Below are 24522 nucleotides of genomic sequence, written 5' to 3'. Positions count from 1 at the left end.
CTTGTGCCTATCAGTCACTTCCCCACTGCCGTCAGGAAATGTGGTGCTCATCAGCTGCAGTCACAACAACAAGGGCCTGGTTGAGGTCACCAGAGGGACCCATTCTAGCTGGATTTCTCTGAATTAAAGCCTTCCAGGGGAAGAGAAGTAATTAGAAGCATTTCCAGTTGGCTGATAGCATGGCAATTGGAAACTGAAGTCAGGGGAAAAAAACAAGATCTCTAATGGGAACTGGGAAAATGTCAACACAGAGAGCTGGGCCAGGTCCCAGCTGACACAGCCAGTGGCTGGGGGCTGCCTCTGTACCTGCAGCTTTGGGAAGAGTGTGCACCACCACACTGCTGTTCTCTCAGAAAAGCCATTTTCCATGGCCCTGTCTCATGGATGGTGTTTCGGGACACTGGTGGACTGGCCTCCATCACTGCCTGCCTTTTTTCCAGAGAGTGAGGAGGAGTATTTCCCTCTCCAAAGCTCTCCAGACCCCAGCACTTGTCCTGAATTCTGCCATTTTCCTGTTGCTGTGAGGCCCAGACTGATCTCTCCAGTCTGCAGGGAAACTCTCTCCACCCCAGGAGTGTCCCCTGATGGCCCCAGCCAAGGGGTCTGGGATTACATCAGCCACCTGGAGCTCACAGACACATCCTCCAGAAGGAGGAACTGCATGGCAGCTTCTGGGATGGAGGGGAGAGGCTTCTCCCAATGCCAGCAAGGTCAAATACTGCTCCAGCAAGGAAGCTCTCAGCAGCAGAGGATAAGCCTTGTCACTGGCTGAATCCTGTCTCCAGGGACGGAGCATACACTGAGAACCAGCCTGGGATGCCCAGATGCCCAAAGGCTGTGCCACGGCCCTCTTGCTGCCATGAGATGTGGAAGGAGCAGAAGACACATGGTAGCCCTCAGGGAGGAAGATCCTGCAAAAAGAAAGCATGGATCCATGTGTTTTGTCCAGATTTTGGCCTCATGTTCTCTTCTGCTCAACTTCCAAACCGCACCAGAGCCAGGGTTAACCTGCCCAGCCTTCCACAGCACTGCCCACTGACAGCACATCACAGTGAACAGCAGAGCTGCTGAAAAGCCAGACCTTGTGCTGCTCAGCAAGGGGAAGTGCCAAGTCCTGCCTGCAGGGAGAGCAGCCCCGGGCACCAGGACACATTGGGCTGGCTGTGAGCCACTGATCCAGGCCAGCAGAGACTGCAGCTACAGCTTCACTTCTGCTAAATCCCAGAGGCGCTGCCACTGCCGGAGAGCCCCGCCACTCCACAGCACCCTCCATGCCAGCAGCCTGCGTGCCCGGCTGCCTGCACACCAGAAAGGCATATTAAAATATAGTTTATTGTTATTCTTAGTTTATAAAAACCCAACAAACCAAAACCCATCAGTAACAAACCCAGTCCCCAAACCCAGTACTATGTGGGGCCTTGCGAGGACACACCTTTAGTGCAAAGAGGAAAGTGGCAGTGAGGGCTGAGGGGGCTCTGCTCGCTTCAGTTCCCACAGAACCCACCATGCCCACTGTACAGTATTGATTCACCCTGGGGCAGGCTGGGGAGGGCTGGCCGAATTCTCAAGGTCTGGTGGGAGTCCTGGGGGAGCTGGAAGTGTCAGAGGGGGAACACGGGATGTATGGCTGTGCAGAGCAGCTTTGGCGTGAAGGCACGCTGAGCCAAGGGGCACTGCCCACACCTTTCCACAGACACGGCACTTTGTCAAACAGCTGCTGTCTGTTCTCCTGGGCTTCCCAGTGTGGAAACTGAACGTGTGCCCTACCCTGTGGCTGCTCCCAGCCTCAGGTGCCAGAAGTGTTGGTGGGAACTAGGGGGTATGGAGCTAGAGCATGGCTGCACCCTCTGCAGGGCTCTGCAAGGCACAGAGGCTTCTGAGCCAGGAGGAGCCGTGCAGCTCCTTGAGCCAGCAGCACATGGGTGCTGGCAGTCGTGGGAGGGATGCCCTGATCCTTCATCCTCAGGCCCTGTGCAGATCCCCAACCCTTTGTTTCCTCCCATAGCTGGTCCTGGCACTGCTGCTCCAGGCATCACTCCCAGCACCCACCTACCCCCATGTCCTGTGGGGAGTCAGACCCACGTCACAGCCCTCAGCAGTGAGCACAATTTTTCACTGGGATGAGCTGCCAAGGCAAAGCCTTTGCATATCTTCAGAGGGAGCTGATGTCTTGGAAGAGAGGGCTGCCCAAATGCCAGCCCCAGGTGCTGAGCAGGTTGGCAACAGGCAAACGCAAACAGCTCCGGCCCAGGGATCCCACGACAAGCACAGGATGGCTGGGACCACACAGGGCTGACAGATGGGGATGGGGAGGCTGGGCTGGCTTAGCCATTTGGGGATGTCATCTCATGATGAGAAAGCACTACTGCAGGAGGCTGGTGCTCAGCTTTTCCCATGACACACAGTCACAGGCTGTGAGAAACATTTTTGGGGAGTAGGGATGCAGCTACATCCAGATGGGAGCAGTGTATACATGTGGTCAGCACTGCTGGTGCCTGGGGGTCTCAGCCAGCAGCACAGAAGGAGGAGGCAGTGGCAGGGGCTGTGAAGCAAGGTGCTGTGCCTGAAAGCAAATGTTGTAAACCCTCTCCAGGCTCTCCACCGGCCGGTTTTGGTTGTGTCAGGACTGCAGAGTTGGAGGGCTCAGCCAGGGCAGTGCTGCCAGCCCAGCCCACCCTGTGCTTAGGTCATCTTCCTGGCAACGCTGGCATATGTGTGCTCGATCTCCTCGTCTGCAGGACAGGTATGGTTGAACTCATCACAGGCATAGGCGTTGTTCAGGTACCGCCAGACGCCCGTCATGTCCTCTGGGATCTCGAAGTCACGGTACTTTTTGGCTGCAATCTAGAGGAGAGTGAAGGAGGAGGAGGAGGCTGAAACTTCCTGGGGGAGACTGACTCTCTGGCTTTGGCAGCGGGACTCCCTGTCCACTCCTCTTGGAGCAGGAGCCCCCCTCTCCTGGCCCTGGGGACCAGTGCCATTACCTTGATGATGTGCAGCTTGGGCAGGAGGTTGCAATCAGCCAGAGTCAGATGGTCTCCATCCAGGAATTTCCTCTTGGAGATGGTGATGTCCTCCACACTATCCTGGTCAATCTCCTCTGGGAGAGGCGTGTTCAGGTAAACATCCAGGCGCTGAAACTCCCGCAGCAGGGCCTTCTCAAAATCTGGGAGGGTGGGAAAGCAAGAGTAGTGAGTGTGTGCCCAGGACTCCCAGGCAAGCATTAGGCTGGGCTGGGCTGGCTGAGCCTCCCACAGGTTTTGCAGAGAGGGAAAAAGCCCTCAGACCACAACATGGGGACAAAACATTGACCCTGGCCAGTCTCTGTTCCCAGGGGACTACAGCAGCACCACCCTCTGCTCTGCTGTTATCCCCGTGGAGGGAGCAGAGAACTGCCTTCATCCTTCCCCTCTGCCCCTCCTCTCCCCCAGGAGGCTTTGGTGAGGCAGGCAGCAGCAACCTTAACCCCAGGGCAGGATTTGCCAGCAGACAAAAGCATTTCTCCTGCTGCAGCGTGGTTGACTAGAGTCTAGAGTCCAGCAAGCTTTGGTCCTTACTGATATTGGCTTCTTTGCGCGGGTTCTTGATGTATGCCGAGAACTTGGCAAAGATGTCACTGCCCACATCAAAGGACTCCTTGTACTTGGGGCTCAGGTGTGGATACCTTCAATAAGACATTTATGTCAGTGCAGGCAGGGATGGAGCATGGATGGAGCAGGGATTGAGTAGGGATGGAGCAGGGATGGAGCAGGGATGGAGCAGGGAGGGAGCAGGGATGGAGCAGGGATACAACAGTGTCAGTTCCTGGGCCATAGAGCCCAAGGCTGGTACTGGAGGATGCAGGGGATGCTCATCTGGCTGTGGGAGAATCATGATGATGTAAATTACTGCAGCTGCCACCCTGTGAGCTGTGTCTTCTACCCTGTGTCTTCTACCCTGGGTGTTTGGGACAATCTCAGGGCAGATACTCCACAGTTCGGGGACACTGGTGGCAGTAGAACCCCAGAGCAGAGCTCTTCCTTCAGGCAGTTCTGGCCCAGCCCAGAGGAAGCACATTGGCACAGAGGGGTGTCAGGAAGCCAGAAACTCCCATGACTTCCTCAGGAACTGTCTTCTGTTTGCTGACATGTTCCAGGGCGTGCTGCAAGGGCAGACACATTCAAGGAGGCAAGTGACAAATGCACTTGAGCTTCCTCTGCAGCAGTGGGGGGGCTGCAGCCGCACAGGGCACGGGGGAGGTGGGGGAGGCTGGTTTGGGGGCTCCCCAGTGAGCTCAGGGAAGACCACCCCCCAACCACCCTGTGGGCCACCTGCATTGCTGCTGTCAAGCCAAGGGCATTTGCTTTCATTCAGCTGAGTGCGCTGAATATAAACAAGCAAAGGGGTCTCACATCCCCCTCTACCTCAACACCAGCTGCCACAGCCAGTGGCAAACCCACCAGTGCCAGGGTCCCTGCAGGGACGTCCCCATGTCCCTCTGTCCCCAGAGTGGGGTGCAGTGGCTGGTGCATTTCCTCCCACTCTTTTCTGTTCCTGTTGTCCCCATGCGGACCCAGCCCCTCAGCATCAAGGGCCTGCCCTGCAGAGCAGGCTCAGGGGCTGAGGGGGCATCTGCTGCCTGGGCTGCCCTGGGGCCCCTCCTGGCACCCTGCCTCGGTTCCCCAATCTGCCAAGCCCTGGACAACCCTGTGACAGGCCCCAGAATGGGGAAGAAGTAAGTTTGCAGTTACGTGGGTGGACACAGGGTCTGCTCCAGGAACTCCTCAATCTTGATGAAGTCTGTTTTCAGCTCCTTGTTGAACAGCAAGAAGGGTGGGTTGGTGCCTGGTGCTAAATCTTTCAACTCTTCAGGTTTCCTGGAGCAGAGAGAACAAGCAGGCTCAGAGCCTGTAGCACATCTGCCTCCGCCAGTCCCCAGGGAAAGTGGACACGGCAGAGGTGGGGGTAGGAGGGAGCACAGGACCAGGAACATTCCCAGCTCTGCTGGCTTCAGGGAGCTGACAAGTGCTCCTCAGCCTCTGGATCTGCCCAGTGGTGCCTTCAAGTCATCCTCACATCCAGCAGGACGGGGCCATGCACACTGGCAGGTGGCCCAAGTCCGTGCTGGCCCACACTTGTACCCCAAGTGAGGTGGGCAGTTTTGGGCAGCAATTGCTCCTGTGCAGTGACACACGAGCTGCAGAGCAGGCGGGGGAAGACGTGCTGATGGGGGAGCTGAGCAGGGCATGTGTCACCCCACCCGAGTGCCACTCACCTGGTCATGTCCACAGTGGTGACATTGAACTTGACCCCTTTGAGCCAGAGCACCATGAAGAGGCGCTGGCAGAAGGGGCAGTTTCCAATGTTTTCTCCATCCAGACCAGCCTGCCAGGAGAGAAGAAAAATGAAGATTTAACCCTTACACAGACTGAGCCCCAGAGCTGAAGAGCCGCTGTGTACAGCACGCTGCAGGGAGCCCCTCCAGACTCAGGGGGGATCAGCTGTAGGACCCACCCTGAGCCATGGCCCTGGGGGCCACCAAGAGCATACTCGGGATGCCAGGGGTCAGCTGTAGGACCCACCCTGAGCCATGGCCCTGAGGGCCACCAAGAGCATACTCGGGATGCCAGGGGTCAGATCCTTCCCTGAAATGTGAGATAAAGCCGGGAGGAGGTGGAGAAGGAGGCAGGGAGAAAGTAACTGCTAATGGATGGGGAGGAAGGGAGGGTGCAGCTTGGCCAGGAGGCCAGTCTGGAGAGGGTGGGAGAAGGGAAATGAGCTCATGTTTGCCAGGAAAAGAGCAGCTTGTTTTCATGTGCTGGTCGTGTCTGCCTCCGGCCTCGTGGGTGTTTAACCAACCCAGGCATGAGTCCCCAGGCCAAGAAGCACCCAGCAGCCTGCCCCAGGCTGGGCACAGGAGGGTTGTGCCAAAGACAATTTGTGCTGGCATCCCACACCTTGAGTTCCTGCTCCAGGACCCCCTTGCAGCCCCTCTGCATGAGCACGGCCACAGGCAGTGAAGCACATTTCCTTGCTATGCAGCAGCTGGAAATATCCTTTGCAAAAACGACTGAAACACCTTGTGAGAAGTTTGGTAAGAGGATGTGGCAGGTTCTCCCGTTCACAAAAACTGGATGAGATGCTGCTGTGAGGCGGAAGCTGTGCTGTGCTGAGAGGTAAAATGGCTCACAGGAAACTCAGTTTCTCTGAGAGAGTCACCGGGTTCCTAAGCTGCATGTGAACCACAATGCTCGTGTGGCCACCCTGCCCCGGCAGGGAGGAGCAGCACAGCTCTGCCAGCCCCATCACGGGAGGATGCTGCTCCCCTGGAGCAGTGTGGGGTGGGACGTGAGCCTTAGTGGGACAGCTCTGTGCTAAGCCCTGATATCCGACAGTGAGCTGAAGTCCTGAGGCTAAGCAGAAGGGTGATGAGATTTCAGAGGGTCTGGCAGAGTCAAGTAGCAGCAAAAACCTCCAGGGTGGGCAGCTGGACACGGCTCCAGAACGCACACCTCTTTTGGGACCCAGAGACAGGATGGCTGAGGAGACAGAGACCTGTGCCTGGTTCTCCTGGGCTGGAGGTAGCTGCTACAATTCACCACAGGCACCCAAAAACCTGTAGAATCGGGAGTGCATGGCTTCTCCAGGAAGAGAAGACTGACATCAAACTCATGTTAAGTGGGACTGTAAAAGGATGAAAACAACCTTCCAATACTCTGGGTAGTAAGCTGGAGCAGGGGTTTTGTTTTTCCATCGTGCCAAGACCTTTTAGTCCTTCCAGAGGAATGAAAATTACTTTTAACAAGTATTTTTTATGCTCAACTGTCATGAAATTATGTCATGAAATCTGAGGAAGGAAATGGGAACTGAGAAATGTTGATTCCCTAGGATGTGCCCAACAGTAAATCTGAATCTAGACAGTGTATATTAATAAGAGCAAATACTCCCAGAGGGGCTACAGCTCAGGAACATCCTGTGTCATTAATAGTAAATAGGGCTTCTTTGGAAAGGGGTGAAACTGGGTCTCAGTCTTCCTTTGAATGAGCTGCAGGGAGAGTCAGGGAGCAGCCTCGAGGCTGCCCAAGAGCACAGGGCATCTCTGCTCCCCCTCCCCAGCACCCCTGCCACCTGTGACCCCAACTCTGGCCATGCTTTGGAGCATCTCCAGAATCAACAGCTCAGCAAGTGCCTTTGTGCTGCCCAGCAGGAGGAGAAGTGCTTTCCTCCCTGCTCTCCCTGCCAGCTGCACAAGGCTGGGGATGAGGGGGCTGAATGTGTCCTGTTGTCCCCAGGAGCTGCTGTGCTGGCAGCACAAAGCTCTGCTGGAGCCACGCTGGGACAGGGTGGGGTGGGGGTCAGGGGGTGGGCGAGGGGAGGAGTGCCTGTGCTGAGGGCTGCTCGGGACACAGACTCTGATCACCTCTTCTGGTGTTCCCGTGCTTGTCTGGTAGCTCCAGTCCCTGAGCTGTTCAGGCTGGTCTTCGCCCTTATCTTTTAAATATAGAGAGGTGGGGAATTTTGGTCTAGAGTGAAAAGAAAATCAAAATGGCCTCTGCAGGGAGAAAGAGTCAAGCCCATACCAGGATGCTCAGGGCCAAAACCTTTATCTGGAGGAACTGGAGGGAGGCAGTGCTGGGGGAGCATCAGGCTCTGGAAGGGCCTTGCTGGCAACCACTGGCCATGAGGGGAGCCTCAGGGAGCCAGGAGCCCTCAGAGGAGACTTGCAGCCATGTGTCCTCCCTCCCTGGCAAACGCAGAGCAGCAGAGTGGGGGGAATCATTGCTCTTCACTTCCCCAAAGTGCCTCTGCTGCTCCTCCTGCTGCAGCAGGGATTGGGGTGGGGACACAGACTGGCATCCCTCAATCTTTTCCCCTCAGATGATCGAGAAACCCAGCGTGGATGAGCACAGAACCTCCAGGAGGGTTGCAGGCTTTTAGCCCCAGCTTTCTGAGGCATCACTAGGCTGCACAGGGCACTGAAACCCCAAAGCTATTTTGCAGTTCCTGTGGTTTCCCCGTGGTGAAATAACCTTAAATGCAGTGGGAGGAGGGAACAGCTTTGCCTGCATGGGGCACTGCTAAATGTTCAGTCCCCATGGCACCTGCCCCAACTCCTACAACCAACCTGAGAGCCAGGGAGCAGCTAAATGCCTGGTGGAGGTGCAGAGCAGAGCCTCCCAGCCAGCACAACGATGCTCTTGCCAGGGACGTGGCAGGTGAGAAGCTGCCAGCCCCTTGGGAACCAGCCACCCCCAGCTCAGGGTAAAGGGGAGCTGCTCTGCACTGTGTCCATCCTTACCATGGTAACTCCAGCATGTGCCAAGTGAAAGGCAGGCAGGGTGCCATGCCATGCCATGCCATGCCATGCCATGCCATGCCATGCCATGCCATGCCATGCCATGCCATGCCATGCCCTGCTGTACCAGCAGGCACTTGTGGGAGCACCAGCTTTCCCCATGATTTCCAGCTGCCCCTGCTCACAGCAGCAGCTGTGTTTGGGGCGTTCCCAGCCCAGGGAGGTGCTGAAGGCAGCTAGAGGAAGGTTCCTGTCAGCAGCTAGAGCCACTGTGTCTTTGGTAAAGTGAGAGTCAGGATGGGGAGGCACAACATCATCAACCTTTCTGTGAACAGACAAGCCAGGACGGTTTTTGCACGCTACATTACAGCACAGGGGAAGTCCTGATGCTGCTGCTGGTTTTCTGTTTCACTTCCCTCTGAAAACCCCCTAGAATGTGCTGCTGCCATTTCAGTCACCTCATGTATTGTTTTCTTTTCCAGCCGTCCCAAGGAAAAGTGTTAAGCAGAGAATTCAAGACAGATTACTTTTACCAAAAATACTTGTCCAGATCCAGCTCAGCAAAGCTCAATGTCCATCAAGAAGTGCTGTGGCTACAATTTTAGCACGGGGATGAGAGAGAACTCTCCTGGGAAGGCTCAGCTAATCCTTTCTAGCAAGTATGTCTAACTACTACCCAAGGAAGGCACCATTCAGTGCCTAGAACTGCTGGGTGCCTGTGCCAGGGAAGCCAGTGCCTCTGACGCAGTCCTTTTGGGCACCAAACTGCCCCAGGAGGAGAGCAAAGCCCATGGACCTGAGTGCCTACAGAGCAACCACCCTAAAGACCTCGCTGGGGTGGCACAGAGAGCCATTGCCCCCTGCTCACTGTCACAGCGTGTCCCGGGCCCCCTGGCACTGCTGTGGGCAGACACAGCTACTGACCACAGCTTTGGCTCCACCCATGGCCGCTGCAGATGTTTTGAACTCGTGTTAAAATATTCCAAGGAAAGGCTTCACAAAATTGCTTAACAGGGAAAAACAGAAACCATTTCCAGCCAGCACCCCTCGGTGATGCCGCCCCACCTCGCCCACGTGTGGACTCCCACACCAGCTCCCCAAGCCATCCACGCTTGTTTCGCAACTCTGCTCTCAGAAGAAGCTGGAGTGGCTGCTCCCAGCCCTCCTGCTCGCTGTTCCCAGGCTGGGGCTTGTCTTATCTGGGTTTTGAGAGGCGTGTGTGTTCCCACTCCTTCGTCCTGCTGCTGCCAGCAGTGCCACTTCTCCGGGGTGCACAGCCATCACAAGACCAGGGCATCTCAGCCTGCCGAGTGGGACACCCCAGAGTCCCCCCAGCGCCGCAGGGTCCCCCCGTTTGGGCAGGCGTTCAGCCAGTGGCACTGGAACCGGCGCCCATCTCCAGAACACCTCCCAGAACACCTGCACACAGCTGGATCTCGGCGAGGGTGAGCCAAAGAGTCAGTGCCCCCCTCCCCAGACCCACCTTCACGAACAGCTCGATCTCGGGCTCCTTGGTGGGGCTGTGCTGCCGACCGTCCATCCCAGCAGCGGGACCAGCGCTGGCCGCGGTGGCGAGTCGATCTGTGCCCTGCAGAGCTCTGATGGGGAAAGGCTTTCTGAGGGCTGGTGCCTCGGGCCGCTGGGCTGCTCTTGCTCTGCCGAGGGCTGGAGCTCACACTTTCCTTCCTTTGCTGAAGGGAGGAGCAATGGGGTGCACGCCAGGACCCGCCAGCAAGGGGAGGAAGCGCTAGGGCCTCTCAGCTGTGACTCAGCACGGCTCTATCTGCCACTCTGGAGTCTATCGCACCCACCCAGGTGCTCCTCCAGGCCCTCGGAGCACTGGGCTGCCATCCCCAGCACCTCTGGTCTCCCAGCACTGCTGCTGTCCCTTCCCAGCTGGGAGCAGGGCTTTATAGAGGAGGTGTCTTGCCTGTTGCTCCTCCTGTCTTGGCTCTTCACCGCTCTCCCACCCCCATGCTGGTGTCCAGTGCCCCAGGGCTTCTTTATCACTTTGGGGTGAACCTGGCTGACCTTTTTGCTGCCTCCTTTGGCTGCATTATGCCAGGCAGCCACCCAGAGGGAGGGCACAGTCCTCTCCCAGCCCACCACCCTCGGGGGATCCCTGCGTGGGCTTGTGTGAGCTCCCCTCGCTGCAAGGAGCTGGGCTGCTCGGGGAAGCTGAGTGGAGCAGTCTGGGCACATGGCCCTGACTTTCTGAAGCTGAGGCATAGGCCTTGAGCGGAAAATATTGCAAAATCTTAAGCTAAGGGAGGAGACAGAAGATGCTGAAGCATGCCGGGGAGCAGTGGGGAACCCCAGAGTGCCCCTGGCAGCCGCCCAGCTACGTGGGGCTTGGCAGGATGATGGATGGGATGTCTTTGGGGCTGACCTTCAGCAGGGCCCCATTCCTGGAACTGGGCTGTTTTGCAGGAAGGATGAACAGCTTGCTTTCCTCCCAGGATGGGAGGGAACTGTTTGCAGTCAGATCACCCTGGCTGCAGAGACTGCAGGAACAGCTTCCCAGCATACACGGGTTTAACTCTCAGGCAAGGCCTGTCTCACACCCCTAGAGCACATAGCTGGTACCATTGCACAAAATGGGGATCTCCAATGCTTGACTCAGCTCGCCTCCCCAGCTCAGATAAGCTCCAGCTTTCCCCAAATAATCAAACCCTGATCAGACAGCAATCTCCCTCAAGGTGATTTGGATGGGAAATTATTTTGCAGACCCCTGGAGGAGACTCCCCAGCAAAGATGTTTCCCCTGCTCCTGCTACACAGCCCAGAGTGGTGCTAACACTAGGGGTTCAGGGGGTGGGGGGGCAATTTTTTTCTGCCCCATCAAAACTCTGGGAGAACTTGGAACCCTACTGGATGGGACAGGACACTGACTCATGCTCCCATAATCAAGAGGTGTGTATTGGTGGCACTGTGAGTGGCATTACCCTGATACAAGCTGGACACCCAGGACACAGCTCCCACTGTGGACCCCAGGTGTGTGGGACTCAGATTCAGTCAAAGGAAGAAACGGAGAGTTTTCTAGCCAGGCAGAGGCCTGGGAAAGAATGTAAATAATTCTTTATCTCTCATTGTTTATAGTTAAGTTCTATCACTGTGCATCAAGCACTCTGCACCAATACTGTGGGTTGTTTTCATTTCAGAACCAAAGGAGTTGGTCCTCACAAAGCTCTGTATAAAAGAGCGGTGCATTTTGAATAAATGGGAGTTTTACTCTCACAGCCTTCTGAATCAGAGTCTTCTTCATTCTGGTCCTGCCTTGACAGCAACACAGGTGAGGTGTGCCAGTCCCCACTGCTGCCACAGCCTCCCCAGCTACCCCTGCCTGGGCAGTGCTGACCCTCGGGGAGCTGTGTTGGCTCCTGGCACTGCAGCTGCTCTGTCTCTGCTGAGCTCAGCCGGGCGCAGAGCGGGCAGCTCCAGCCCCTGGCATTCCCCTCCAGCTGAAGCAGCGAGCAGGGATTTAATCCTGCAGGTGGGGGCACAGTGTGGCACGGTGCCCTCACTCACAGGGTGCCAGCACCTGGCCCCACAGGGGCTGTGGGGCAGAAACGTGGCAGCAAAGAGGTCCCTTCCCACACTGTTGGGTGCAGGGTGTTTGTCTTTTCTGCAGGAACAGCCGCCTGGGAGGCAGGTCAGGGAGCCTTTCCCTTCCTCCTCACAGAGTGAATGGCCGGACATTTGCCGAGATTGAGATTACAGCATGCATTTATCTGGATTTGTGTCTGGGAGGAAGCTCGGGGCACTTTGGAAACCTTGTCAAGCCCTGTTCCTCTGCCCAGGGGGAGCAGAGGTGGAAGGGAAGGGACTGCCAGTTTCTTTGCCAGCAATGGGATGCCAAGGCACGGCTCACCTGTACCAGGGTGCCCTGGGGGAAGCGTTTCTGTGCTGAGTGACCCAGCTGTCCCGAGCAGCCTCTGGCCCTGGCAGCAGGCTGGGAGTGAGCACACATGTGCCCGGCGAGCACAGGGCAGAGAAGCGAGCCATTGTCCCGCGTAGGGCCAGCCCCGCGGGCACCGCCCGGCCCCGGTGCCAGCTGCCGGCTGGGACACGGGGCTGTGCCATGGCCGGGCTGCTCCGGCCAGCGGTCACCGCGGTCCTGCTCTGCCTTGCTGTGAGCCTGGAGGCCAGCCCGGAGCTGTCCGGTGAGTCAGGGGCGGCGGGAAGCAGGGGGATGCTGAGAACGCGCTGCTGTGATGGGAGGACGAGGTGACAGCATGTGATGGGAGGGCGAGGTGACAGCAGTTCGGTGGGGTAGGGACAAGTGAGGTATAAACCATGGCAGGCCAGAGTGAGTCTCCCCAAAATGCTGGGATTTCTTTATCTCCACGCAGGGCCGTTCTCTGAAAACACACTGCACGCATCCCACAGCCTGCGTGAGAGTGGCTCCCCAGCTCTGCTGTGCTCTCTTGGGTGTTTTGCAGGCAGAAATGCAAAGAAACAAATATCAAGCCAGTCCCTGAGCTTTGCTGAGCATACCCTCAGCCACGATGCTTCTACTCTTGGTGCTGGGCTGAAGCAGCACCCAGGGCTGCCCTGCCAGCCTTCCCTGCTCCAAGGAGGGCAGGGGGAAGAGTTGGGTTGAAGCTGTACCTGGTTCCTAGATGGAGCTGGTGGCTGCGCCCCACCTAGAGCCACTCGTGAGTCGGGTGCTGCAGGGTCCCCTGCCACAAGATACAGCATGGGCCAGGAGCTCTCCCCAGGGCCATGCCAGTGAACCTTATAGATGGAGACAAGGCACAGATTTGGGATCCCTTCTGTGCCAGCTCTTTGAACAGTCAGCACAGGAGCAGGCAGGCTGGGCACCAGGCATTCCCCACGCACACCTTCCATTGCTCAGCCAAGCCCAGGTGGGTGAAAAGCTGATGCTGCAGGGTTTGCTGTGGTGAGGAGGATGTGATTTCATCGGGGCAGAGCTAACGGCACAACCACAGCACCGGAGACTGAGTCAGCTCTACTGGCACAAAGTCTGCCAGCAGCCTCCCTGACATGGCTCCACCCAAAAAATCATCCTCACAACTCCTCACTGGCCCAAAAGAGTGTGATGGAGAAACCTCTGCACCCATGGCAATGTCTGAGCCTCAGTTTTAAAATACAAACCACTGGTGCCTGCAGCAGGCATGACAGCAGAACAGAGTGGCAGCCTCAAGGCTGGATTTGGGGAAACCCATTTCTTCTCATATTTCTTCCCTGAGTTCCTTGACATCCCTAGAATTTGTCTGAGCCCTCTGCATCCAAGGCTGCCCTACATCCAGCAGTGTTGGGTTTGGAGTCATTGCTAGGCAGAGGTCAAGGCCAGGGTGGCTCTGAAACCTTCAGGGGCATCTGACTGCTGCCAGGTATGGGGCTGGTGCTGCATGTATGGATGCTGCAGGGATGCAGAGGAAGGGGATGGGGGCTGGCAGCCTGGGCAGGGTCCTGTGCCCCTCACAGCCCCCAGCATCCAGTGATATGGGGCAACCAGAGGAGAGGGACAGGATAGGGTTTGTCCTGTCCCCTCTTTGTGAACACTGCACTCCAAGGGTCTGTTCCAGTCTGTGCCATTCAAAGAACATCTTTGCATCACACTGGAGCTTTGACCTGGCTAGAACACCTTGTCTACTGCCATCTACCCTCCTGTACCTCTCCTTTCCTCTCTCCTCCAGCATGCAGAGAAGCAATCAAGGGCTTGCTTCTGGGATGCTGTGGCCACCCACTTGCTCATCCCAGCTTGTGAGGAATAATGCCAAGGCTGGAGGCAGCTCCCAGCTGCACCCGCTGACATCCCAGGAGGGACTCTGACTGCAGATGCTGAGGGGTTAGTGGCAGCACTGAAGGTGAAAGGGGCCCTTTGTGCTGCTGAGCCTGGCACCAGTTTGCAGAGGGGGGTGGGGGAGCTGGTGCTCCCACCTTCTTGTCTTGGTCTGGGGGAGTCTGACACACTGGGGTTTGGGGGATAGGGTGCATGTCCTGCCCTGGGCCCCAGCACTGGCCTGGGGCTGAGCTGCAAGCTCCCCCAAAGACCCCAGAGCTGGGTCTGGGGTCTGTGATCTGCTCAGAAGCCCCATGTTGCCCTGCTGCAATATCCCAAGCCTCAAAATGATGCTTCCCCTTTGCTTTTGTTTTATTCAAAGATGAAAAGTGCTTCATTCAGGGCATATCATCAGCTTTTCTTGCTTCCTCAGCCTTCTCCAGGAACTGGTGCCTGCTCAGAGCACCTGGCAGCTTGAAGAGCTCTTACTAAAACAGCTTCCTTGCCCACCCAGTACAGCCTATGCCAACTGGAGCCAATGCTGCATGTTAAGCCCTTGGAGAGACTGGACAGGACAGTCCCACTTTGTTGTCCCCTGTAGGGAAAAAACAGGGGCAGTAGTTTGGGACACGAACTAGGCAGGATTGAAAGAAAGAAACATTCTGTGATGGGAATTCAAGGAAGGAAGGGCCAGTGCCCATTGAAAGGGTTGCGGGCCAGGAATAGTTTGCACCAACACCCTGGGCTTCTTCAGCAGAGACGTGGGCTCAAGTGATGACTTTGTGGCTCACACTCCTCCATACTGACCCAGCCAGCTGTGGGAGCTTGCAGCAGCCCCTGGACCCTTCTCTCATCCAGCTCATGGCTCAGCTTGTGACAGAGTGCATCCTCCTCACCCTGACTCCAGAGATCACCACTGGGGAACCATCTCTGGCTCATTCTTGTTCTCTCCCCACCATGACTCCATAACAAGCCTGATTTTCTCTATAAACACTTGACAACTCCTTATGGGATTCCCCCATCTTCTCTGGCTTGCTGTACTGCCTCCATCTTTCCTTTCCTGTTGCTAACCAGCTCAGCTGTTCTGTGCTGCTTTCCAGGCTCCTGGCAGCAATGCTGTATGCAAGGTTTGCTACAGGCCCATCTTCTCTGCTGCTGTCCTGCTCTGATCTTGGTCACCCCAAAAGTACCTCATCTCAAGATATCCTCGCTGCAACCAGCACTTGGGTGCCCAAGTGCCACCACTGCCATGGCTCTGGTGGCTCCTCTGGACAACGCCACCCCTGCTTTCCCTTCCAGGGTACCTGCGCAAGGTGCTGAGGAACCACACTGCCCACACCTGTGATGGAGAGCAGCTCCTCATCGTCTGCCCCCGCAAAACCACCATCAGCATCCTGGGGGCTTTCTATGGGCGCCGGGTTCCCAGCACCAGCCTCTGCCCCAGCCCCGACAATGCCTCCCAGGAGAGCACCGAGTGCACGTCTGCCACCGCCCACCTGGTAAGGGAGGGACCCCAGGGCCAGGCTGACAGCCCTCTGCCCCACATCACTGAGCTGCTTGGGCTGGGGGCTGCAGGCAGTGCAGCCTCCCCATGCCCTGGGGAGGTTTCCATCAGGATTACAGAATCATGGAATCAAAGAATCACAAACCCTTCTTGAACTCTGTTAGGCTTGGTGCTGAGACTACTTTTCTGGGGAGCCTGTTCCCAACCACCCTCTGTGAGAGGAGCTTTCTTCTAATATCCAGCCTAAACCTGCCCTGATACAACTTCAGCCCATTTCATCAGGTCCTGTCACTGGTCACCACAGAGGAAAGATCAGTGCTTGCTCCTTCTCTTCCTTTCGTGAGGAAGTTGTAGACTGAAATGAGGACTCAGACTCCTCCAGGCTGAACAAGGCCAAGTGTCTTCAGCCAGTCCTCATAAGGCTTCCCATCAAGGCCCTTCACAATTTGTTGCCCTCCTTTGGATGCTAATAGTTTAGTATCTTTCTTATATTATGGTGACCAAAACTACACAAAGTGAGGCTGCCCCATGCAGAGCAGAGATGTGCAATCCCCTCCCTGGCCTGGCTGAGCCTGATGCCATCCAGGACAAGGTTGGCTCTCCTGGCTGCCAGGGCACTGCTGACCAATATTCAGGTTGTTGTTGACCAGAGCCCACAGGTCCCTTGCTGCAGCACTGCTTTCAAACATCAAATTTGTCCATACACCCAGGGCTGCCCTTTCCCAGGTGCAGAATCCAGCACTTTCCCTTGCTGAATTTCCTATGGTTGGTGATTGCACAGTCCTCTAATTTCTTGAGGTCTGTCTGTGGGGCCTCTCTGCCTTCCAGTGAGTCAACAGTTCCTCATAGGTTTGTATCATCTGTGATTCACTGTGGGGCCCTTTTCCTAGACCATTTTTGGAAGTTAAGGGTGGAAGAGATGTTCTGCCACATGTTCCAGGGTAGAGCCTGGCAGGAGGCACTGCTGTGTCTGGAGATGGCTTTTGGAGCAATCCCACAGGAAGCAGCCGGCTCACCGAATGCCCTGGCACCTGGGGCTGGCTCCTCGAGAGGGGCAGTGCCATAGCCAGGCTGCTGGGCTCATGAACTGACAGGACCCCCTGAGCTGGCTGCATCCCCCGGGGTCAGCACAGAACTTGGCTCTTCCCCAGCCAGAAGCAGCACCCACCGGTGCTGGCAGCTCCCAGGGACTGGATTAGTGAAGCAGACCAAAGGGGTGCCTGTTTGATGGCAGCAGCTGGTGCAGGGAAAGGGCAGGAAAGCAGAGGCTGACAGAAGAAAAGGGATGGAACCTCCTCAAAGCTGATGCCTAGGTCCCTCGATAGGGACATCGATTCATACGCTGCTTTTCTAAGACCCTGCTCCAGCTCCTTGCTAAGGCTGGGGCAAACCTGCTGCAAAGCCAGTGTCTGCAACTGCCTACAAGAACAGGGAATGAGGCAGTGCACTGCTTAGGAGCTTTCCTGCCTGGTCCTGCTCCAACCATACATCCCCTTCTGGGATCCGGCATGTTCCAGAAGCTCTGCAAGCACCAGGCTGGTGCCGAGAGCCACCCTGCAAAGGCAGGTCAGGGTCCCCCTCTCTGCAGGATGGAGAGCATGGCCTGGCACAGGCGCTTGGGAACAGGGGCAGGTCTGGCCCAGGTCTGCGTAGCTCGGGCTCACACCGGGTAAGCGGTGGGGTGGCCATGCCGGCACAGGGCTGCAATACCCTCTTGCTGCTCAAGGAACAGGCACGTCCGGAGGGCAGAGAGCGGAGCTGCTGCCAAGGCTCTGCTCTGGTTAGGCAGCAGCTGGGAGGAGACATCGCTTGTGTTTCCTCCGTGAATTTCCGTTCTGGCAGCCAGCGAAGAGCAGGCGGAGGCTCAGTGCTGGGCTGGGCGGGAGGGATGGGGACAGGGGAGGGGAAGGAGACACGAGGAGGGCTCCGTTTGGGGCGCTGGGATCCCCGGGCCTGGCTCACGAAGGGAGAACAAGGGAATAAACCTCTCCCCTCTGCCGGCAGCCGCTGCGGGACAAAGGGGGGACACAGCGGCAGGGGGACACCGGCCACGGCCTGTGGGCAGCAGGGGACACAGACCGCGGGGCAGGAGGGGACACAGACCGCGGGGCAGGAGGGGACACAGCCGAGGGGCAGAAGGGGACACAGCCGGGGGCAGGAGGGGACACAGCCGGGGGGCAGGAGGGGACACAGCCGGGGGGCAGGAGGGGACACAGCCGGGGGACACGGACCGCGGGGCAGGAGGGGACACAGCCGGGGGACAGGAGGAGACATAGCCGGGGGACAGGAGGAGACATAGCCGGGGGGCAGGAGGGGACACGGACCGCGGGGCAGGAGGGGACACGGACCGCGGGGCAAGAGGGGACACAGCCGGGGGACAGGAGGGGACACAGCCGGGGGCAGGAGGGGACACAGCCGGGGGGCAGAAGGGGACACAGTCGGGGGACACGGCCGGGGGACAGAAGGGGACATAGCCGGGGGACAGAAGGGGACACAGCCGGGAGACAGAAGGGGACATAGCCGGGGGACAGAAGGGGACACAGCCGGGGGACACAGCCGGGGGGCAGGAGGGGACACAGCCGGGGGACACAGCCGGGGGGCAGGAGGGGACACAGCCGGGGGGACACAGCCGGGGGGACACAGCCGGGGGACAGAAGGGGACACAGCCGGGGGACACAGCCGGGGGGCAGAAGGGGACACAGCCGGGGGACACAGCCGGGGGGCAGGAGGGGACACAGAGCGCGGGGCAGGAGGGGACACAGCCGGGGGGCAGGAGGGGACACAGCCGGGGGACACAGCCGGGGGACACAGCCGCGGCCACGGGCGGGGCCCCCCGGCCCGCGGGTGCGCCCTGGGCCCCACCTTGTGGCCGCGCGGGGACATTGCAGGGACCGGGAACGCCGGCCGGCGGCGGGACAGCGAGACACGCGTGGGATGGCACGGCACGGGATGGGATGGCATGGGATGGGATGGCATGACGTGGCATGGCATGGCATGGCATGGCATGACGTGGCATGGCATGGCATGGCATGGCATGGCATGGCATGGCATGGCATGGTATGACGTGGCATGGCGTGGCATGGCATGGCGTGGCGTGGCATGGCGTGGTACAGGATGGCATGGCATGGCATGGCATGGCACTGAGATGCCACCACAGGTAGTAGCAGCTGTGTAGGGCACACAATTCACTGTGGGTGCAAGGGGGACACTGGTTCAGGAACGGGCACTGGAATTGGGATGTCTGCATCAGGGTGAGAGGCCTCTCCCCTGAGCGTGGTGAAGGAGGTGAGAACAGCCTCAGGAGTCTCACCCAACTCACACCTTTCGCACTCTGCTCTCCAGAAGCTGCTGGCTGAGTGCCAGGACCAGCAGTGGTGCCAGTTCTCAGTGCACAGCCAGGTCTTTGGGCCAGACCCATGCCCTGGGACACACAAGTATCTCATCGCTTCCTACAAGTGCCGTCCAGGTGAGCTGGAGCACGGGCTGGGCAATACTGCATGGGCTCTCCCTGACCTCAGGGCTCTCCCTGACCTCAGCTTTCTGCCCCCTCAGAAAGGGGCAGGAAGGAGAGCATGGCTGCTCCTGCAGCTCGCAGCCCTCTTTCAACCCTTCCTTTGGCCTAAGATTCAGGATGCATTGGGCACTCAGCAATGTCACTCCCTAGGGAACCATCGGGTCAAGACCGTGTGTGAGAATGACAAGCTCAGGCTGCAGTGTCGACCAAAATCCATCCTGGCCATTTATTCTGCAAGTTATGGACGATTCCTGCGGGGCAAACCGGAATGTGATGCCTTGAACACCGGAGAACCCCATATAGGTATGGCAGAATGGTTTGAGACAGAAATGGGGCAGGAATCACGCACAGAGCATGGCACAAGTGGGCTCTGGGCTGTACCTGTGTCCTTTGGCCTGTGCTGGCTGATGCCCAGCAGGGAGGGGCAGGCAGCTCTGCCCATGGGTCCGTGCCTCATGTCTCTGCAGAGTGCGTGGCTCCAGACGCTCTGCGCAGGGTCTCCAAGAAGTGCCACCGCAAGGGGAACTGCACTGTGGCCGCTGACAAGGCCACCTTCGGGGACCCGTGCCTCCCCGGCATGAAGAAGCAGCTGCGAGTCTCTTACACCTGTGGTGAGAGCTCCCCACGGAGCCAGGGGCACAGGGGTCCCTGTGGAGCATCTGCTCTGCCCACGCCGTGCCAGGCAGGCGGGGCCGTGGGGATCCCCAGGGGAGGAGCAGGGTGGTGATGCTTGCTGTGTGCTCTCCTTGCAGTGCCCAAGCAGCTGCTGGAGGAGGTGGGCCCTGACACCTCGGACCCCTTCCTGCTCTCGGACTACATGCACGGTAACGTGGGGGGAGGAGGGTTGCACCACAAGCAGCGTGGCACCATGTCTGTGCTCGGGTGAACCCACCATGGGTTGCCTGCATGCCTGGTACCAGCTCCAGCCCAGCATCCCTGTCCCACAGTGGAAGCCATCCCTTGGTCAGTGCCCATCCTGAGGGGATGGAGGTGGCATCTGCTGCGAGCAGGGGAGAGGAAGACACACGGGGTCATCCCTGTGGACAGCAGAGCACTTGTGCAGGAAGGATGGAGTGTGGTGTGGGGAAGGGCAGGCAGGAGCAGGCAGCCGGGACACGGGGCACCAAGAGCACCTCGTGCCTCAGCCTGCATCCCCTTGTCACTGCAGGTGGCTGGTACAAAGGGCCCAGGTTCTCCAGGCTCCAGGAAGACCGCATGATTTTTACTAGCTCTCTGGCAGCTTTTGCTCACCTTTGGGGTATGTGCCCTCCCTGGGTCTCACGCAGCACCTGGGGAAACAGGACAGGCTGGGGGGTGGCTGACATCCCAGATGGCCCCAGCTCAACCCAGGGCTCATCTCAGAGCAGCCAGACCCCAAACCTCTCCAGCAGGGCCAACAGGCACATGAAGGAGCAGGGCACCAAGCCCCCATGCTGGGTTTGGGGTGGACAGGTAGGGAGGGAACTCAGAGGTACAACGAGCCTCAAAGTCTCACAGCATCAAGAGTCACGGTGTGGCTACAGTCCTGCCTGTGGACATTCCTTTTCCAACAGGCCAGATTACCCACTGAGTCTTTTCCTTCCTGCCCTATCTGCAGGCACTGATGGAGACCACCTCTCTGCAGGCAAAAATTTCCCTTGCCAGAGGAAATTACTCATTTAATCCCCCAAGGGATTATTCTTTCCCCTGCTCTGCCTACCCCGCATGCCAGTGGAGGTTTCCTTTGGGGAAAGGCCCATTTCAGGACTGGTGGGTGCTGATGAGGCTCTAGGTAACACTTCCATGATCACTGGGGCAGGGTCTGTCCTGTCTCTGCAGCCTGGGTGGTGAGGGCATCCCTGCTCCCCTCCTCTCACTTCCATATCCTGGCAGAGGGGCTTTGCAGGCACTGATACCCCACAGCTGCAGGGCAGTTTGTACCCTGGTGTCTTTCTTTCCTTCTCCGTTCAGGTGTCCCAGAGAAAGTTGCCCTTTACTTTCTTTGTGGAGTCTCGGGAGGCCTCATGCTGCTGCTGTGCATCATCAGCCCCAAAACAACCTTCCTGCAGGAGGTGGGGGAGGCTCTCAAAGACCCAGAGCTGGGGAGCAGCTCAGAGCTGGGCAGGACCAAGCTGCGGGATGAGCAGGATGAAGACGTCCCTGATGACAGCTCCTCAGACTCCTCCTTCCGCCGCCTCACCCGCACCTACCGGGCTGCTGACAGCATCTTTGGCCCTGAGCTGACAGCAGCTATGGAGGGAGCAGGGGAGCACCAGGGCCACAGTGGGGACGAAATCTGGATGCCCAAGGAGTCAAGCCCATATGCCATACACAAGATCAAATCGGCCACCAAATAAGAACTGGAAGAAAATGGCCGGAGCGCAGCAGAGGGGTGCAGGCTCAGTGGGATCTGAAATCAGAGAGACATAAGAGTTTGGGCTCCTTGGGGTGACTGGACATCCTGAGCAGCAGCCGGGTCTGTGTGCATCAGCCCACTGCTCCACCAGCATGGAAACCTCTAACTGGGGGTGACATGCAGACCCTCGGTGTGGTGAGGGGCTGTGTGATGCTTCTGTGGGCCATGGGCTCCTTTGCCACAGACGCCACTAACCCTAACCTAACCTCCCTGTTCTCAGCTTGCATTGTCTGGCTCTAGAGTTTAACCCTGCTCAGCTGTGCCAAGCCCACCCTGAGCCCTTTGAGGCTGCTTGCTCCTATTCCTGCTTGGGTGCTGGATTCCACTCCTGATGCTGCAAACACACCCTGCACTCGGGCACTGTGTCAGCAGCAGAGGCAGGAATGGCCAGGACATAGGGAGAGGCAGGTGGAGTGGGTGTGCAAGCACAGCACAGCCCCACTGTGGTGCATGCCATGCAGCCCTGCTGTGCCAAGGGAGCTACTCCCTGGCTGTGGCCACTGGCAGCTCAGCACAACACAGGCTCTCACCTCCCTGCAGGCATTCAGGAGCTCTGTCACCCCGTGTTGCTCTATGCTTTCTTCTCTACTTTCCTCAGTGGCAGGAGAGCCCCAAGTTTTAACTTGCTGTGTTTTTTCCCAGTCAATAAATGCAACAGCTCTTTGGCACAATATTTCTCCCTGACCCTGGCCATTAATAATGAAAAGGGGAAAAAGGAAGAGGCAAAGCTCAGCCCTCCCTGTGCAGAGAAGTACCTTGCCTCTCACCAGCACTTCTGGCACTGGGCCATGGGAAGCAGCAAGTTGGGCCTGTTTCACCACAGGAAAGAATAAGGGGAAGGGAAAGGGGAAAAGCAGTCCATCTGGATCCCAGGAATGATGCTTCCCTGGCCTTGCTGCTCTTCTTCAGCCCAGGGCTTCCCATCTGGTAAGCAGCCTGAAGCAAAGGTCCCCAGGTACCTTGCAGAGGGGCTTCTCAGCAGTCCTGCAGTGCCAGGAAGCCAGGCTGGGGCTGGGGGCTGCTCCAACTAGGAAAGGCAGTGCAGGCTTTTTAGTGCTGTGGGAAGAGGCTGGATGGAAGCAACAACCCAGCTCTCCTTGCAAAAGGGACATGCCAGGCACAAATGCTCTTGAGCCTGCACACAGCAGAGTCCAGCGGGAGGAGCCAAGGACCTGCATTCTACCTGATTTGGGAGTTTAGCTGAGGGAATGTCAGAGCTAAGGAGAGCTGGCAGAGGTCTCACCTCCAGCTGGACCCCAGCATCCATAGATTGTGAGCAGGACTGAGACCACAGCCTTGTCTCGATGCTTGGACAGCTGGCACAGCTCCTGCTGCACACCCATGGCTTCACCTTGCACTTCTTGCTCTCCTCATCTTTTCTCCCACACGCCCCATGTCCAGGGGCAATTTCAGCTTGCGTGGTGGGAGTCACACCCCTGTAGCAGGGCTGGGATTCCCAAGGGCCTTGCCAGGAGCACCAGCATGGCAGTGCTTTGGAGACTGGAAAAGCCAGCTTCCCAGTGCCAAGCCTGGGCAGGATAGCTAGACATGAACCTTTCCCAAAGCAGGGAGCTCATCCCAGCCTCCACAGAGCTATGGGCAGACTTGGATGGGAGTTTGGGCTGAGGATCTTATCCCACGGGATAACCACTGGCAGTGGGATGTGTCCTGGCTCTGTCTGGCTAGTATGCACCAGCTTGTATTTTTGGCTGGGCTATGCACTGCCTTAACATGCATAGGGCAAGGCAGGCACCTGGATCCCACAGGATCCCAAACCAAGAGCAAGCAAGCCTCAAGGAGCCCCAGGCCAAGGACAGAAGCAGTGACACCGGGGCAGTTGGGGCTGGAGAGGACAAGTGGCCAAGGAGGGAACAAGGTGGGCTGGAGCTGCAGCAACCCTGACCAGTTTTGGGTCTGAAGGGACCCAAGATCTGTGTGACCCAGGTTTAAACCTCCAGTGAACCTGTGAGCAGAATTCTGCTCCTGGCTGTCCACGGTCCAGGTCTTTCTGCTGGAGAGGTGGCAGAGCTGCCTGCATGCAGCAGTGTGCAGCATGCATGCAAGCCATGTGCCTGATCCTGCCCACGCAGCCCTTGGGCAGCAGGTTTAAATCCCCTCAGATGCTGGCACTGCTGTGTTTCCCTGGCCAGGGGTTCATCAGCTCCACCCACAACAGCAGCACATGGCTGTGCGATTATCTGAAAGGATTTTCTTGGGTTAAACTTAGGAATTTGAAAAGTTTTTCTGGGAATCTGGTGGCCAAGGGGAAGAAGCTCTTCTCTGCTGCAGTGCTGAGCTCTGCTGAGTTTTCCTCAGAGGGGCTTCACTTGTGCCCAAGAGCTGCCGAGGACACAGAACCACTGCATGGTGGGGGCACGAGAGCAAAGAACTCTGCTGGAAACTCAAAAAGGAGCAGAGTGATACAGTGAGCACCAAGCATACAAACATGGATCATGTGTCTCACACGTGAAAAGTGGGTGGCTTTTCCAAGACTAGTTTATCAAGGAACAAAGCAAGCTGTGGGTGTGAGGAGTCTCATGCATTCCTTTCCTGATACATGGAAATTGACTTCAAACCAACTGCCAGGCTGAGCGAGCCTTGTCCGAGCTCTCCCCGTCCAGCAGCCTGGCTGCAGGACAGGGGTCTCCCCAAGAACTGCAGTGCCCTCGGGGCTGGTCCTGGATACACGTGGGGTGCTCTTACCCTCGGCAGATGTCCGAGAAGTGGCCGGTCTCTCATCCAGCCCCGTAGCACAATGACTGTGACAGTGACTGTGACATCCTGTGGGTGATGGGGGAGTCCCAGAGAGCCTCACCCCGAACTTGGTCAGCCTGTAGGACACCACATGAGCAGTGCTCCTGTGCTAGTGCAGACAATCAAAGTAGGCTTAGACTGGATATAATAAAAATATCTCCGCTGTGAGGGTGGGCAGGCCCTGGCACAGCGTGCCCAGAGCAGCTGGGGCTGCCCCTGGATCCTGGCAGTGCCCAAGACCAGGCTGGACATGGGGCTTGGAGCAGCCTGGGACAGTGGGAGGTGTCCCCACCCATGGCAGGGGGTGGAACGGGTTGAGCTTAATGTCCCGT

The 24522-nt window shown here is 57.7% G+C and overlaps 2 protein-coding genes across 5 annotated transcripts; one reads left to right on the top strand and one right to left on the bottom strand.

The window, feature by feature from the left end:
* Positions 1 to 1313: 1313 nt before the first annotated feature.
* Positions 1314 to 10236, bottom strand: LOC110480060 (chloride intracellular channel protein 2). The gene is made up of 6 exons (XM_021547746.4): positions 9759 to 10236; positions 5255 to 5364; positions 4731 to 4856; positions 3558 to 3664; positions 2985 to 3166; positions 1314 to 2844 (listed from the first exon to the last, which is right to left on the bottom strand). Exons 1-6 carry the CDS (start codon positions 9813 to 9815, stop codon positions 2683 to 2685), a joined length of 744 nt encoding a protein of 247 aa, XP_021403421.1. The 5' UTR covers positions 9816 to 10236; the 3' UTR covers positions 1314 to 2682.
* Positions 10237 to 12105: 1869 nt separating this feature from the next.
* Positions 12106 to 22109, top strand: LOC110480073 (protein eva-1 homolog C). 4 transcript variants are annotated; one of them, XM_085570850.1, is made up of 8 exons: positions 12106 to 12437; positions 15323 to 15522; positions 18870 to 18993; positions 19192 to 19344; positions 19509 to 19649; positions 19794 to 19865; positions 20210 to 20299; positions 20992 to 22109. In XM_085570850.1, the coding sequence occupies exons 1-8, from the start codon at positions 12356 to 12358 to the stop codon at positions 21375 to 21377; spliced, it is 1248 nt and encodes a 415-aa protein (XP_085426976.1). In that variant the 5' UTR covers positions 12106 to 12355; the 3' UTR covers positions 21378 to 22109. The 4 variants fall into 4 exon arrangements, with proteins under 4 accessions (XP_085426976.1, XP_031360664.3, XP_085426978.1 ...); XM_031504804.3 differs by having other exon boundaries at positions 12259 to 12437; positions 19509 to 19652; XM_085570852.1 differs by lacking the exon at positions 20210 to 20299 and having other exon boundaries at positions 12259 to 12437.
* Positions 22110 to 24522: the final 2413 nt, after the last annotated feature.

The sequence above is a fragment of the Lonchura striata genome, chromosome 4A, assembly GCF_050655825.1.
Source record: "Lonchura striata isolate lonStrDom1 chromosome 4A, ASM5065582v1, whole genome shotgun sequence".
Lineage (NCBI taxonomy): Eukaryota > Metazoa > Chordata > Aves > Passeriformes > Estrildidae > Lonchura > Lonchura striata.
This window is presented reverse-complemented; position numbering and strand designations above follow the sequence as displayed.

What these genes read in the sequence shown, in the direction of transcription:
- LOC110480060 (XM_021547746.4), bottom strand. Translation starts at nt 9,815, where the DNA reads ATGGACGGTCGGCAGCACAGCCCCACCAAGGAGCCCGAGATCGAGCTG. An exon ending in ACCACTGTGGACATGACCAG is followed by an intron (nt 4,857 to 5,254) that starts GTGAGTGGCACT and finishes TCTCTGCTCCAG; the next exon opens with GAAACCTGAAGAGTTGAAAG. An exon ending in CAGACCCTGTGTCCACCCAC is followed by an intron (nt 3,665 to 4,730) that starts GTAACTGCAAAC and finishes GTCTTATTGAAG; the next exon opens with GTATCCACACCTGAGCCCCA.
- LOC110480073 (XM_031504804.3), top strand. Translation starts at nt 12,356, where the DNA reads ATGGCCGGGCTGCTCCGGCCAGCGGTCACCGCGGTCCTGCTCTGCCTT. An exon ending in GGCCAGCCCGGAGCTGTCCG is followed by an intron (nt 12,438 to 15,322) that starts GTGAGTCAGGGG and finishes TTTCCCTTCCAG; the next exon opens with GGTACCTGCGCAAGGTGCTG. An exon ending in CGTCTGCCACCGCCCACCTG is followed by an intron (nt 15,523 to 18,869) that starts GTAAGGGAGGGA and finishes TCTGCTCTCCAG; the next exon opens with AAGCTGCTGGCTGAGTGCCA.